The 17231-nt window shown below is 41.2% G+C and overlaps 1 protein-coding gene across 4 annotated transcripts in view; it reads left to right on the top strand.

The window, feature by feature from the left end:
* The window catches only part of GATA6 (GATA binding protein 6), a 34465-nt gene extending 19145 nt beyond the window's left edge, over positions 1 to 15320 (top strand). For 3 of the 4 annotated variants that reach the window (XM_081013112.1, XM_081013113.1, XM_081013114.1), the window contains 5 exons: positions 2779 to 2919; positions 3127 to 3252; positions 4811 to 4898; positions 4985 to 5094; positions 13767 to 15320. In XM_081013112.1, the coding sequence (XP_080869238.1) occupies positions 2779 to 2919; positions 3127 to 3252; positions 4811 to 4898; positions 4985 to 5094; positions 13767 to 13940 (639 nt within the window). In that variant the 3' untranslated portion in view covers positions 13941 to 15320. The remainder of the gene's footprint in view (positions 1 to 2778; positions 2920 to 3126; positions 3253 to 4810; positions 4899 to 4984; positions 5095 to 13766) is intronic. The other variant, XM_081013115.1, reaches the window with a different exon arrangement.
* Positions 15321 to 17231: the final 1911 nt, after the last annotated feature.

Below are 17231 nucleotides of genomic sequence, written 5' to 3'. Positions count from 1 at the left end.
AAAGTCTTCCTGTGCCCACATTACAGGAATAAAAAATACCTCTATTTATTCCAAATAAGTGAAAAGGAAACTTGAATTATTTCATACATCTTATCTTTTATATATGGTCATATATTTTTAAAGAAAACTTGACTATACTGTAGACCATTTCATGGAAATAATTTGTACATTTCTTTTAATAGCTTACAATATTATCTAATTTATATGAACTTTAATGATGTGCGCTACAACTGCCACCTCTAAATGATGATCATTGTTGAGAAACATTGGTCAATTTGCTCCTGAGCCATTGGAACAAATGAGAATTCTGGAACCATAAAAACTAGAAATATACATTTTCCAGAATGAGTGCTGAGAATCTAATATTATCCTTTGAATAACACAATTAGTAATAAAATCATTTTATGTAATAATCATAAAATTCTGTGGTCCCCCCTACTGTTTCTTCTATCTGCTAAAAGTTGCTTAAGAATGCATTTTAGTTATAAAAGTGACAAAAGATAAAGAAACAGTAATATTCTAAACAGATTTTGACTATGGTTATTTGATTTTTTATGTGTCAGTTGTCTCAGTAGAGCCAATGGTTAAAAAAAAATCCTAGCAAACTATGGCAAATTTTGCAGAAAGAAGGGTAGGTGGAACCTGAACAAATTCATTTTTTCCAGGGTGTCATCATTTACAATCTTGGATGAGAAAAATACATATTTCTGTAATGGATTCTTCCCCCACCCCCTGCAAATGTGTTAGTTTGTAAATCTATAGTCAGTGAGTCTGTGTTTTTGTAATGTTTGAGTACTTGTGCAAAACAGCAGATTTATGATGTAGCTGAAATTCTTGCCCATGATTAATGGAAAAGAGATCACTTGCTACAGGAAATTTTATAACCCCTTCACCTTCATTTCACATGTTTATGGGAGCAGCTTTACTTATGATCTATGGTCTGTGGTTGTAAAGCTCTTTGTTGTACGATTATTTCTGATGTAGAGTTGCTTCATCTTGGCTCCAAACTCCACTGAACAGTGCCATAAATGACTTGTTTATAATATAGGCTGTTCTGCTATACTTGAGTTTACTGACACCCCCTTCCAAAAAACAACAATTAAAGCCCACTTCTGCAAAGTATTTTGGAATGTTAATTCTTCCACATAGCTATTTGCATGAATTACTGGAAGATGATTAATATCTTCAGATGCTCCCAAAACACTTGTTTTTGTGGGGGGAGAGGGAGCTGGAAGAAGTGGCAGAAACTGGAACTATAATGGTTCAGGAGGAGGGGGGAGCAAGATGTTTTAGTTTTGCTTCTTAGTGGGAACAGAGACATAAAAGTAAGTGGCTAGCCAATTTAGTGGAGAGCTGAGGGGAGAGATGGGAGTTTGAAAAGCGTACAGAAAAATTGCCTAATACAGTGCTTTTCAACCAGGGTGCCGTAGCACCTTGGGGTGCCTTGAGTGGTGGTCAGTGGTGCTGTGGGCAACACTGGTCTTTGTCCCTCTTTCTTTCCTCCCTCCCTCCTCTGATGCCCTCTTGCGTCTCTGCCTCCCCATGCTTTGCACAGCTGTTTGTTGCAGTAGCGCTTGCTACAAGCTCCCCAGGCGAATGGTGCCTCTGGGGCTGGCCAGGGGGTGCTTCCTAGGCCCCTGTGGGGCAGTGTGAGGAGGCACCTCTCTTTGGGGCAGCTCAGAGACCAGGGACGGCAGCGGTAGCTGCCCAGAGGACTCCCAAGGAGAGGGGAGAGGAGGCTGAGGGAACACTCCACAAAGGAGGGTGTTTGAAAAAGGGTGAGAGGCTGCCAGCTCTGAAGGCAAGGGGTGACATAACTGGGCTCCTGATCCCCACAGGGGTGCCGCAGAAAGAATGTAGTTGGTCAAGGGAGCTGTGGATTGAAAAGGTTGAAAACCTGTGGCCTAACATGTTAAAAAAATCTTACTCAGGGGCACAACTTTTTCTTCAACCATACTGTGTAACCAAATGAATTTGCATGGTAGAAAACATGGCATTGTGTATTTGAGTGACCATGGAGAATATATTTTTGAAATGTGTTGGTCCATTAAACCTTTGAGACTCTTTCCTTTTCTACCAAATAAATAAATAAATAAATAAATTTTTATTTATACCCCACCCTTCTGGGTTCAGAAACAACAAATTTAAATTTAAAACACTTAATTGATGCAACAAAAAACAGCATAAAATACAGTATAAAACATGAATAACAATAAATTCAGAATTCAAAAATCCATTTAGGGGGGAAATCCATCCAATAAACATTAGATGAAAACCAGGGCTAGCTGGCTAAATTAGTCCTATTTGGGCCAGCGAGGAGACCAGGGGAGAATTAGCTGTGGGATCCCAGAGCGGGTAATCTTCATAAAAAGGGGAGGGGGGAGGGAAGGAAGGGGAATAAAAGATCAGGGTAAGTTCAAATTGAAAGCCAGGTAGAATAGCTCTGTCTTACAGGCCCTGTGGAAGGAGGTTAAATCCTGCAGGGCCCTGGTCTCATGGGACAGAGCATTCCACCAGGTCGGAGCCATCACTGAGAAGGCCCTGGCCTTGGTGGAGGATAATCTGACTTCCTTAGGGCCTGGGACCTCTAAACTATGATTATTCATGGACCTTAACGTCCTCTGTGGGGCATACCAGGAGAGGCAGTCCCGTAAATACGAGGGCCCTAAGCCACAAAGGGCTTTAAAGGGTCAAAACCAGCACCTTAAACCTGACCCGATACTCCACCGGGAGCCAGTACAACTGTTAAAGCACTGGCTGAATATGCTCCCATGGCAGGGACCCTGTGAGGAGCCTCGCTGCAGCATTCTGCACCCATTGGAGTGTCCGGGCCAGTTTCAGGGGCAAGAGTCAAGTGCAATAGTCAAGCCAGGAGGTGACCGTCGAATGGATCACTGTGGCCAGATCGGGGCAGGAAAGGTAAGGGACCAACTGTTTAATGCAGCTTAATGGTTTGTTTGTCTGTCTGTCTGTCTGTCTGTCTGTCTGTCTGTTTTTCTCTCTCTCTTTATTTCTTTGGAAGCCAGTTTTGTGGTCTATATACAATCCTGCTACTGCTTATGTGCAGAAGAGCTCTGTCCACACGTCTTTGTGTTGATTTGGCATTTCCTTGTGCTTGCCTCTTAGCCTTCTTCGAGAAGAATGGGTTTGTCTTGCGCCAACTGTCACACTACGACCACCACCCTCTGGCGCAGGAATGCAGAAGGAGAGCCCGTATGCAATGCCTGTGGCCTGTACATGAAACTTCATGGGGTGAGCAGCTACTTCATATTATCAGGAGCTATTTCAGTCCTTGCTTGATGCATGCTTAATGGCCAGCCAGCACACCATTCCTGAGATGGAACATGCATTTAGTTTCACAGGAGACCCAAGTCCAACTCTGCTAGGAGGGTGAAAGGGGATTGGGATGGGGAGAGCGTCTCTTATCCCTCCCATTTTTATTTTTATTTTGCATGTATGCAATTGCACTTAACTACTAAATGATAGGGGATGTCAATAGAGAAATCCATGGTACCATGTCATGTCGCAGCCCATCATTTAATGTTCCAGTAAAGAGTAATTTAAACAGAAAACAGAAGTCACTGATTGCTGCTACTGACAGGTCTTGGGTATTATTTATTGGTTTAGTAGTTGGGAGATTTATGAACCGCTTAATCGAAGAGTGGTTTTAGTAGTGTACAGATATAATCGTAGATGAAGCACAACCAAAAATCCACAGAACAATTAGAAAACACAAATATACATAAAACGATCACTAAAACAAAGTTAACATCAGTTACACATTTAAAACAAATATAGCCAATGAACTTATGTGTTGGGATAGGTTTGCCAAAACAAAACAAAGTTTTCATTAGGCATCTAAAACAAGATAGCGAGGATTCCTGCCTATTGTCAAGAGTCAGGAATTCCAAAGCACAGGTTCTGCCGCCTTAAAATATCAACTTCTTTGCAAATGTGGAACAGACATTATGTGGCACTTGTAAAAGTGCAAATTCTATTTCGGAGAAAGGGAACAGTCTTCACTTTGAAGGAATAGCTTGCTCCAGTGGTCCCCAATGAGTGGTCCGTCTGCCCTAGGGGGTCCGCATAACCCACTCAGGGTGTCTGTGGCACCATTCACATAACAAAAACTATGATAGAGATATCAAAGTTTTCAAAAGTAGGGGTTCCATTACTTGGCTTTTGAAAAACAGGGGCTCTGCAATACTTAGCAAATTGGGAACCACTGGTTTACCCTACAATTAAAACATTCTAGCCACATAGAAGTTCTTCAATAGTGCAGACAATCGAGAGAAACGAACGCAAGTTTGCAGGGAAAGGCTTTTGATAAGGGAAATGCAAGTTTGATGGGAAAGACCCAACTATTTAGTAGATGGATGAGAAAGGGTTGGACTGAGTCTAATACTGTTCCCAACACTGCCACCTGAAAGGAGACTATCTTCTTAAGGATGCTGAATATGGATAAGGTTTATAGGCCTAAAGGATCCCACACATATATGCACGACACAGCTCTATATCTGCATAGAGTACAATGTCCATTACAGAATCAAGTGTCACTGTTTGCCAGCCAGATATAAAAAAAACAAAAACCATATCCTATGACCACTCCTCTGTGTACCTACGGGGTATAGAACTGGAGAAAGAAAAATAGTGAAATTTTACATGAATAGTGGTTACATAATGAATTAAACATCATGTCCTAATGCTATTATTTTCACTGTAATTTTGCTTATAGTACGATGTCTCTAATGTATCCAAAGAGAAAACAAATTTCAGATTTTTTTTAAATTTTGGGGGTATTGCATTTTAGGTGCCCCGACCCCTTGCTATGAAGAAAGAGGGAATTCAAACCAGGAAACGAAAACCAAAGAACTTGGCTAAGACAAAGTCCTGCTCGGGTAAATATAATGAAAGGGTTTGTGGAGGGGCAGAGATTTGGCCATCTGGAGAACGCAGAGTTCTAACCTGGGTGCTCCCGTTGCAGGTAATAATAGCAATAATGCCGTTCCTATGACTCCAACTTCCACGTCTTCTACGAACTCAGATGACTGCCGAAAAAATGCTTCCCCTAGCACACAAACCACAGCCTCAGGGGTAAGTGACAAAATAGTATCCATGCTTGCAAGCGAGTAGATTTCTGTGGCGCATGTTATCTCCATTTTTATCTTATCTAGTAGAACAGTAATCTAAATAAACTTTTCAGTTAGGGAGCTGATACTGGACGGGGAATATCTGAGGAAATTACCTATAAACGCAAACACAATGTAAAACTAAAGTACTTCACAAACGTCTTTATTAAGTTACAAGATTTATCTCTTATTTATACTGTGTCGTATCCTATCTTATATTGTACCGTGTTGTACAATAGGCTTTGGCCCTGATCCAGGCTGGGGTGATCCATGGGCTAAAACAAGTTTCCGCTTTTTAAAAGCTGTATATTCTAAAATCTTTTATGATCAGCAGTCATAGCAGGGAGTTGGGTCAGATACACAGATATTAGCAGAAAGCACAGTAGACCATCTCCCCACTCACGGGTCCAGTCTAGGAAATGCTACCTTTTTTTATGGTGATGTATTTGGTAGGGAGTTAAATGGGTGGAAGATAGGTACTTTTACTTCCAATGTACATTGAGTACTGTAAATACCTTGTTGATAAGGTTAATTAAGTGAATATAATCCACCTTTGTGAGATAATGATGGAGAGCCATTAATGCTCAACTTACTTTGTACAAGTGTATGTCAGGGCTGTCAAGCATTTAAATTAGAATTGGTCATCGCTTGAACACCTTCCTTTTTCACTGAGTAGCCAATTAGGCTGTTATTCTATGCATGCTACTTGGAAGTAAGTCCTGCTCAAATCAGTGGGGCTTACTTTTGAGTAGACATGCACCAACTTGATTTTACATTTTGATACAGTTGCATATTGCTGACATCTCAATATGTATGGCTTTTTGAAACATTGCTCCAGATTGCAAGTCATGATAAGCCATAGTGAACGGCGAAAATATAGGCTCTCTGAGCAACAGTTTAGCTAGCTGATGATTTAATCAATTTCCAATAGGAGGCTGTGTAGCACCTACACTGGGCCAGACCCAAAAGGGGGTTGAGGCACAAACAGCCGTTTCCTATGGAAAATGAGAAATATTTTTTTAGCAGTACCACTCGCTTTACCCTTCCATTTTCTCCATAGACTTTTTTCTTTTTTAAAAAAGAAAACCCAACAAAGTTTGTTTATAAAGCTCTCCAACCTCCTTTATCTGTACTGGCTGTGCAAAATGCAAAAAGAACTCTGCAATCCCAGCAGAAGAATGCAAATAATGTCAAGACTCAGTTGAATGCACAGCTGAACTGCAAGCCTTGCTTTACAGCTATTCAGAGCCTCAAACTTCAAAATGCAATTGCACCCCCCAACTGCAAAATGCATGGACATTTTGAGCAAATTTGCAAATAACTCAAGTCTACCTCTCTGCTGGGACATTTCCCCATTGGCTTTGGTTTTCCTTCAGAAAACACAGTTGCAATTGACCATCCTGCAGAACATCAAAACTCTTTTCCCTCTCAGCTTTTTCCTGCTGATGGGCAGGAGGAGAACCTAAGGAGCCAGATGAAATCCAGCTGTGGGCCATATCTGCCCCAGGGGTTCATCACCCTTGATCTAGGGGAAAAGGGCACATTTCCTAAGTACGAAGTATTGCTGTTTGTGTACTGGAATTTGGGCTCTATCCCCATAACAGAAGCGCGACTCAGAGAGGAGATGTTGGGCAGTGTGCATTATATGTATATCCATTGCACATTCAGCTGTATAGGTATTCCAGCCATGTCCTTTACTTGGAAATCGCTTCATTATGGCTTCCTTTTAGTTAAATAAGCTCCATAGCTATTTGTCTTATGATCCTTGGTTTCAGTGTCTCTTGTTCTCTGACCCAATTCCTTTTATTTGCTTCACTGCTCAAATATGCAGTTACATTGTGAAAGAGAAAACATATCCTCCTGCAACTGTTATTATGGATGGATGGACATTTACTACACTACTGCTAGCTTGGCCTTGAACTGGTTGGCCTTCTAGTTACGCTTCTAAAAAAGCAGGGCAGCATAAGAGATGTTTTTCCTCCCCGCAAATCCGTAACAGGACAAGCCAATGTGTGCTAACTTGGAATTATGTTGCACTGACTTCCAATGAGTTTATTCCTAAGCACATTGACTAGGAGGTAAGCCCACCTCACCCCCACCCCTGACTTACTTAGAGGCTTTTGGTCCTTTATTCAGCACAGGAATACTAGTGTCCAACTGGAATTTGCTGGAGAAAACATATGATGTATAGAGGAGAGGTGCATATCTCCAAACATGTACTAGGGAGACATGGATATTCACAACATTCGAGTATGTGGTCATCACATGTTCCTGAGGACTAGATTATGTCCTTCATATTTATCACACCAAATACCAACCAAACATAGATATGACCTTAGTAGTGCATCAAGCAGATTGCCTTGTTTGGGCGTTCCCAGCATCAATAGGGGTTTGGATTTGATGACCTTTTAAGTCCCTTCAAGCTCTTTAATTCTAGGGCTGCATGTACACCATACAATTGACTTTCCCCAAGGAATCCCAAGAACTGTAGTTTGTTAGCTATTGGCGATTGCAGTTCTATTGGGGGGGGTTAAACTATAGCTCTTGGGATTGTTTTAGGGAAGCCATGGGCTTTAAATGTGTTTAAAATGTATGCTGTGCATGCAGTCAAAGTGCAAAGCATGCTATTTTTGAACATTTAGGGCAAGCCTGTGGTTTACAATACACCAACAACATAACAAATACATCCACCAGCAATTCAGGCCCCCTAGAGAGACTTAACTTTGCTGAATTACAAAAAAAATACAGCCGCACTGAAACACATTTGTGGAGTTGTGAAACACTTGCTGTGGATTGGTGGTGGTGGAGGAGCTGTCAAGATCATGGAAAATAATGGAAAGAAGGAATTATCGTCAATGCTGGTGAATGGCTTTAATTGCACAATGGGGGATAGATAGATAGATAGATAGATAGATAGATAGATAGATAGAGATAGATAGATAGATAGATAGATAGATAGATGATAGATAGATAGATAGATAGATAGATAGATAGATAGATAGATAGATGATAGATAGATAGATAGATGATAGATAGATGATAGACAGATGTGTGTGTAGTGGTAGATGAAGATAAGAATAGTGACCAGGACAAACAGAATGAGAAATGTTTGTCAGAGCAGTAAGAAACACAGCTATAAGGTTGTTTGTTTGTTTCCGGGACTAAAGCCATTGCTACCTGCTTTGATTTCTGCAGGAAACACACAGAAGTGGGATGGTAAGAGATGTGTGGGCACAACTTTAAACATCCAGACGCTCCTGTTGGAAAATCTGATTTGTCTAGATTTCCCAGATACATGTACACATTGTTTAAAGACGCATGTACATATGACTATTGCTTTTGCACTTTTACACATCTGCTTCAAGAAACCCTACTGTATGTAGCACTAGGATTTCCCACAGCAATCATTAACCAGTAGCATATTGACCTAACCCCCAGTATTTGCTAATACAAACCACGTGAAAATGAGATGATGCAGTCCTACCTATCGTGCCCCTGATTGGACTGTAGAAACGGAAGGGACCCGTTCCATAGAAATGTGCCCGTGCTTGAATTATTTATTTCCCAAGGCTCACAGTTCACACCCGTAAAAGGCTTGCTATAGTGACTGGTTCATATTGCCTAATGGAAAGGCTGTTTTGTGATTGTAGATGTTGGCCACACATGGAGGATGGAGTTAGTTACACATCCTGGACTTGCTCCTGATGTCGGTCCTCCCGCCTAACTCCACCTCTGATGTCTGTGCACCTGGCCAGATCTGTTGCTTTGACTTCCATATGTTCAACTAAGTTCTGAATGGGGGACTTCCTGAAGGAGCCTTGGGCCATCAGGGCTGCTCATTGTAGGGAAAAGTCTATGTGAGTACCACTGGCTCTCCCTTCAAATCTTTACTGAATTTGTGGAGGTCAGAAGGTGAGAGCTGGGTTGGTGCACTGATGTTGGCAGGAACCAAGGCCGCACTTCACTCCTCACACCTGAGCCATGCACATTGAGGCGGTGGGGATGGGAGACACTCAACTAGTGTGTCTGTCTCTCATCCCAATATCCTTCACAGGATGGATGTAAGGATAGATAAGAAGGGTGTCACTTTAAAAATGCTGCAGATGATAACCCATCACGAAGCCACAATACTAGTACTTCACTCACAATCCTCCGAATACACTTGCTAGTTAAATGATTGAAGTAATATTTCATTTCTGCAACTTTCCATACTTCTTATCTCTGGTAGCATGGAAAATTCCAAATTGGCACAAAAGAATATGAAGACTTTTAAGAAGACATTTCAGTTCACAAAAAGGGAATTAATCAATTAGAGAAAACACATTCCTTTGCTTGTGCAGAAATGATTCATTCGTCTTTTCTAGACAACGGTGCCAAATGATTCCAAGCAATGTAGAGATTTGGTATAATTCATGTTGTCAGCAATAGTTTTTAGCCCAAATTCATTTTAATTCGCTTGGAAGGTAGAAATTTCAGGGCTGCAACCCACTTCCTTCCCTATGTATCCAAGAGGCAGATTAGTTGGCCTTTTGCTTCCTCACTGACAACACCTGACAATACACTCTTTGTCATTTGTAGTTTTGCCCCATGTTCACTGGGCTCCAGTCATTTCCATATGTGCTCATATGTGGATGTTGGACCATAAACACTCCTGTCTAAGCCACTTTCGCTGTCCCCCAAAGTGACATTTTAAACACATTCTATACTAGGCTTCCTCAGCCCTGGCCCTCTAGATGTTTTGAGACTACAATTCCCATCATCCCTGACCACTGGTCCTGCTAGCTAGGGATCATGGGAGTTGTAGGCCAAAAACATCTGGAGGGCCAAGGTTGAGGAAGCCTGTCCTATACCTATTGCTTGTGCATCTGTCTTCCATATGCTTGTTACCAAATGATTATACAGCTGCAATTGAAATAATTCAACCCCCATTGAAAATCAGGTTTATTATCAAAATTTACAGACTTTCAGCTGTTTGCAATGAGCAAATCAAACAAAAGCAATTAAAATAGCTCGACACAACAGATGCTTCAAGTGGTTTCCCCAAATTCAGCTGAAATTGCAACTTATACTGGCTTCTCCAGTCTCACTATTATTCAACCCCTTCATGGCAAGCATATTTAGAACTTAGTAGAACAGCCTTTTGCTGCTATGACCTGCTGCAAACGAGATACATAACCAGACAGCAACATTCCTGAGGAATCTTGGCCCATTTCTCATGAGCAACTGCTTCCAGTTCAGTAAAATTCTTGGGTTTGCATGCTGCAACCACCTTCTCAAACCCCAGCAGATATTGTCTATGAGGTCCAATATAGCCACACCCTTAGAATGCTTAGAATGAATACTAGCATGTACCATATTTTTCCTGTGTATAAGACTATGCTTTTTTCCTGAAAAATAAGGTCCAAACTTTGGGGGCGTCTTATACATGAATAGATATTCCCCCATTTTCTTAAATCAGAGTCCCCAAAAGTAGGGGGCATCTTATACATGGGGGCATCTTAGAGACGGAAAAATACGGTACTTTCCCTACCAATTTTTCCACACATTCTATATTTAAAGGTAAAGGGACCCCTGACCATTAGGGCCTATATTTATCTTCCACCAAAAGATGTGTCTCCTGTAATAATGCCACATCAGCTTTTAAGTATTTTTTTAGTTTATAGAGTACCTGTTTCCTTTGCTAGAAGAACCTAAGCTCTTAACACACCATGAAACAAATTTTAAAGTCATAATAAATCTATTAAAGTAAGTATAATATATATGTCATCTATAAGTATAGGACACATTACTATTCTCCATCTCAAAATCTCCTAATGCCCAGGCATAAAATACAACTACTAAAATCCATATTACTCATAAATGAAAAGGCAATATATTGGTGGCTACATTATTAGAGCACATTCCATGCATTGAAAGTACAATGCTAGGAACCACAATATCCTTATAATATGGATATCTATAAAAGAAATACATACCAAGCAAACTTATTAAGCATATAATTTGTGTAAACTGACACATCACATCTGTAAAAACTTGAAAGGTCACCCCCCCCAAAAAAAAGGTTGGGGGAGAGAGAGAGAGAGAGAGAGAGAGAGAGAGAGAGAGAGAGAGAAAGAGAAGGTGTATAAAGAAGAGTAAAAAACAGTGCATATTGGAAAAGGGAAATGAATCTTAAATAAAGTCACTATAACTTTTATATTAGATGGCATATCTCACCTGCCTCCAGCTCTCTTCTCCCATTTATATTTATACAACAAAAAATAGAACACATCTGAACCTAGTAATGAATTTAAAATATGAATACAAATAAACCCATGTATATAGAATAATATGGGACTGTGCCTCTGCTTGTTCCCCATATTTTTTCAAAAAAACAAACCAGTGTTAACAAGGGACTCTGCTACATTGGCAAAGAAAAAACGCTTTACATGTGTTGTTTATGCATTCTAACACTGTGACACCAGATGGTGCTGTGGAGTTCCGTTTTTGCTTACCCGATTTCTCATACAAAGTTTGCAACACGTTTAACTGAAACGCTTCTATGACGTGTCTTTGAGAAGAAATAGCAGCTATGGGTACAACACGGAAGCAAATACCAAAAGGTTAACACAACAGAGCCTTTCCAAACTCCCTTCTTGTTGTACTTAAACTTTGTTTTGAACCAACGTCATTGTCACTCCCTGCTCAATCACGTCTCCCTAACCTGGTGCCCTCTAGGTGTTTTGAACTACAACTCACAGCAGCCATGGGAGATGTAGTCTACAGAGCGCCAGGCTGTGGGAGGCCACACTAGGTGCATAATTCATTACAGCAGCCTGCCTGTCCTTTCCCACTCCCGTTTCTTATCTCTTGTCCCAAGGCCAGCTTCTGGAATTCACACTGATATTATGTTTTGAATATCCACCGCCAGTTGTCATGTAGCCCAGACCCATTTTCTGTCACGCACAACCACACTCTGAGCTGTGCACTGTGCCAGTGATAAAACCACTCACATAATTTCCTTGGGTCTAAAATAGGGTTTGATGTTGAATTGTGCTTTTAAAAAAAGCAGAAGGAAGGAAGGAAGGAAGGAAGGAAGGAAGGAAGGAAGGAAGGAAGGAAGGAAGGAGGCTCAAGGCTCATGCAGTATGGTTATAAAACAGATCTTAGCAATTTGGAACACCTTGCTATAATACGTTATTGTGAAAAGAAAATCAAAAAGATTGGGATGACTGCAGCTTTTCAGGGATTCTTTTTTAGCGACTACCCTTTGGGATCAGCGCAGAAGCTGCAGCTAGTGCAAAGTGCCCCCTAGAGTGGCTGGGGCAACCTAGTCCAATGGGCAGGGTACAAGTTGTTGTGGTGGTGGTGGTGGTTAGAATGTTCATTGGAGCATCTGACTGAACATTTTGTTTGTTAGTCTGTTTAGTTAATTAACAACGTTCACATTAACAATAGAACAGATATAAATACAATTTAAGGCCCTTACAAATAACAACTGGTATAAAATTCACCACTTAGGCTTTTTGAGAGTAAACATATTCAATAGGTGCCGTAAAGACAGGAAAGATTGTGTCTGTCTGATCTATAATGGGATGGGAGAAGGAGGGGAATTCTGAAAATTAGGTGCCACCACATTAGAAGTCTGATTCCTACATCATAGGGAACAGACTTCCTGATGAAATGGTATCTACAGGGCACCTTCTCCTGAAGAGTACTGTGCTTGACTGTGTACATAAGGTACACCAGTGCTGAAGGAATTGCACTGCCTGCCTATTTACTACCAAGCCAAGTTTAAGGATTTGTTGTCTACTGATAAGACCCCATATGGCTTAGGACCAGGCTATCTAAAAGAGTGGCTCCTCCTTTACAGAACATCCCATTAACTGAGATTGTCCTCATTGGCCCCATCTAGTCACACTGTTCCTAGTGGAGATACATCTAATGGTGGCTTGAAGAAGGGCCTTCTCTGTGGTAGCCCCCCCCAACTGTGAAATGACCTTCCTTTAGAAATATTCTAGGCACATATGCTGCTGTTGTTTCACTAGTTGGTGAAAAGCTTCATACATATATCCTTCATGCCAGCTTTACTGACCATTCTGAGTTATGTTTTTTGCCTGGTTCGCATATCATGCTAAACTAAACTATTGCTTAGCCGAAGAAACCTTGGTTATAGCTCACCTTTAGTAAGGAGGGAGCTTAACTATGAGCCCCATTTCAGACAATACTTTGGTTTAGTTCACCACATCATGTCAATGAAAAATACCAGGGGGAGCAAAGCGGTTGTGAGTTCCTCTCCAGGAATACTTATACAGTCCTGCTAAGCTATGGTTTGGTTTTGTGTGGCTTACTGCTATTTTATTGTACTGGTGTTATTGGGGGGGCTTTATTGTACTGGTGTCATGGGGGGGGGCTTTGGGGCCTTATGTGTCCAGATCTAACCCAAAGACACTGAACTGATTCACTTCATGCATGTTTCATGCGACTTCTTCAAACTGAATGATGTTCTCATCACTTCTCAGCTGAATGGGTGGATGGGTAGTAATTCCTGTGATTGTGTCAGCAGTCCTCCAGCTTGGGCAGGCAGATTTGCTTTTCCTTGATAAATATGTGCTACTTTACAGCTTTTGCTCCCTCCTTTCTTTCCTTCTGCTGCAGGCGGTTTCTTCAGTGATGTCCGGCCGGGGAGAGAATGCCAGCAGTCCTGAGACTAGCACACTCAAATATTCCGGCCAGGAAGGGCTGTATTCAGGCGTCAGCTTGACCTCCACTGCAGAAGTCACGGCCTCTGTGAGACAGGATTCCTCCTGGTGTGCCTTGGCTCTAGCATGAAGTGGCGATGAGTCAGTGGTGCTGGATCCATGCACTGGGCATCAGCCAGCCAGCAACACTTGTGTTTTTTTGTTTTTGTTTGTTTTTTGTCCCAAGAAGCGGTGACTATGATGACAAGGACATTCCTTGCCAGTCATTTTTGTGCCTTGATTCTAGCGTGTGTGCGTGAGAAGGGGGGGGGTGTTTTTTTCCTTCTCATGGTCTCTGTTTGATTGCCCAGGTCCTCAGCTATGCAAGACAACCAAGGGAAACCACTTCACTTAGCTCAACAAGGAGTGCCCATCTGCACTGTTGCTACATCTTCACCACAACCACCAGTACCGCCTCGTGTATTTGTGGATTGTGCATTCCCCCCCCCATTCCCACTTGACCAACATCCAAGATCTAATTTGTGTCGATATTATTGTAAGACGAAGTAGGCAAAGCTTGCATTATAGAGCAACACAGAAGAGCTAAGCAACAAGTGAGCATATATTGAACTTGACAGTTTGAGGCAATCTCCTCTTGCAGGTCAGTGTTTCAGCTAGTGCCTTCCACTCACGACATGCCCCCATTTCTGAGTAGCTTTTCTGAAGCAGACTTCCAATGCAGCCTAATGAAGGAAAGAAACGCATTTTGGTAACCCCCCTTCTCCCATTAGAACTGGCTATTGAGAACTTTTGTTTAAAGCATTTGCATTGTTGTTTTTAACATATACTGTGATGGAGGAGGACAGAGCGTCTATGTTGTGGCTGAACTGTATGTAGTCAGTCAGACTTTGTAAACAGGGTAGCATTCAGATTTTTTCCCCTCCCCCTTCCATATATACAATAATTTTGTTTTTTATATAAAAAGTGCAATTTGTCTTGCAGCAATCAGTGTTAAATCATCAGCATAAGATTTAACAACAGTTTTTATATGAATGAATGGAATGAATGTAAACATTTTAACTTAATGGTACGTAAATAATTTAAAAGAAAAAAGTTAACTAGGCATCCTTTTGTTGCAAGTTTTTTTTTTTTTTTTTACTGTAACAGAAAACATTATCCTGTGTTTCTGAGTTATAAAGTACAAGTTTCAAGAACAAACGTTTTCTCAGGAAAAGAAATTGACCCTACCTGTCTATCTGGACATGAGCTTTTATATACACAGTCATCCCCACTATCTTGCCACGGAATAAAGTATGTGCTAGAAGAATTATCAGTTGCAGTGAAACTTTACTACCTAATGGATAAAGTATGTAAATACTCCAACAAGATATTTAGGCATCTTTAAAGTACTGGATGCAATCTGTATAATGTACCTGACCCATAGCTAGGTTGGTTTACATTTTTTTAAAAAGGGATGTCATGTGAAACGTTTTCACCAGAGGTTTAATAATAAAAAGGTTATGTGTTTTTCTCTCTTTGTACAATGTGATTTCTCTTAAGTGTATCATACAATAGAGAAGTGCTGTCAAGGAGCAGCTACATACAAGTTTGGAAAGGAATCAAAAGAATATTCTTACTTCCACCATTCATGCACACAAATAATCCTATCTCATCTCATTTATCCCTAGCCAACAATGCCAATGTTAGGATGTTTTTTGAACCAGTATAAGCTATACCAGAGGCTCTAAACCTGCGGCACTCCACACATTGCTCCAGTCATCAGTGACCAATGCATTTGCTGGGAATGATGAGAATTGGAGGGCCAAAAAGAGATCTGGAGGGCCACAGGTTCTCGCAGAATCATAGAATTGTAGACCTGGAAAGGACCACAACTAGTCATCTAGTCCAACCCTCTGTTTTGCAGGAATCTTTTGCCCAATGTGCGCCTCAAACCCACAACCCTAAGATTAAGAGTCTCATGCCCTACACTCAGGGAGCCAGTCAATGACATCTACCAGCTGAGATATCCCAGGTCATACTTTGGTTTTGAAGGGCAGGTTTCACTTTTTGACCCAGGATACCTGTTTTGTCAACTTCCCTTGCATGGATGTTTTTGGAGCTGATGGTTTTGGACTCCCATCTCCCATCAGCTGCAAACCAGTGTGACCAATGGCCAGGGATAATGGGAATTGCAGTCCAGCAGCAACTGCAGTGGCTGATGGTTCCCCACTGCTGTCCGAAAGGATGCAAGGAAACCTGCTTATTCTAGACTGCAATACTAAACCCCGCTGAAAATAATTAAACTCACACACCTTTTTTCTCATTGACATGCTCAGTGAATGTAATATCCAGCCTGTTGGCAGGACAAAAGTCTTCAGGGGCTTTTAAAAAGCTTGTTTTAATCTTTAGATTCACAGCATTTTTATCTCCCCCCCCCCTCACTTTTTATAGCACGTTTCCAATTATCATAATTTTACACATAATGTACAACATGGCACTTTTGATCATGAAGACAGACTGAAAAGCCAAAGTGGTAATAGAAGTAACTTCACACTTAACCTGATCTTAAAGCTCATGATTTTGAAATTGTGGATTAGCTGTACCCAGGTTTTTTAAAAGACTCAACCAGTAGGTGGTGACTACTCAAACTTCCATTTTGGATTTCAAAGTCAAGCACAAATAAAATGCCATGACCTCTAGTACTCCCACTGGTCACACAAGGGATCAATCAAAATGTTAGATAGCACGCCAGCCATCTATTCAGTACTTTAGACACAAGTGCCATGTCTACAACCCCACATACTGGATGCAAGGAGGTAAGTTGCCTACCTGATGTGGTGATCTGTGGTGCATAGATCCTAGCCAAAAGGGTGAGCAATAATAGGGATTCTGATGCTGTACATAAATGACCCTTCTTGACATGACTGTAAATATGGCTATCTGAAATGTCTTGCTTGCTTTTCAGCCTTAATGCCTATGTATGGTTGCGGGAGGAGGGGATTTCCACAACTAAAATGTGTGCATGGTGAACTGGTTGTCATGTGCATAGGGTTACCATGAGCACAAATTGCCTGAATGCCCATGATGAGAAAAATCAACACCCAGCTTGATGGTAGGTTATGCAGACAATGTGTTGAACTACCTACACAATCTAAACAGGGAGAAAGTCTGTATGGATTGTCAGAATGCACCCAGCCTCACTAATCATCTATGTTAGCCTTTGGAATATGTCAAGGAAGGGGAAAATCTTTTTTTTTGGGGGGGGGGAACATTGCTCTCTACACAAAATATAGGTATTTGTGTTTCTAGTTCTTCAGTGTCACCATGCGTAGAAGCTGAATTCTGGGGCTGGAGTCTCAGTAAAGCAGTTGATTGACTCATTAATTTCCTTAACAGATGCACTTTTTGATCTGTATCAAAGGGCAAATATGTGTAATAACAG

The sequence above is a fragment of the Podarcis pityusensis genome (genome assembly GCF_964106645.2).
Source record: "Podarcis pityusensis genome assembly, chromosome: 7".
Taxonomy (NCBI): Eukaryota; Metazoa; Chordata; class Lepidosauria; order Squamata; family Lacertidae; genus Podarcis; species Podarcis pityusensis.
The sequence above is the reverse complement of the archived record's forward strand: the minus strand, read 5'-3'. Positions and strand labels throughout refer to the sequence as shown.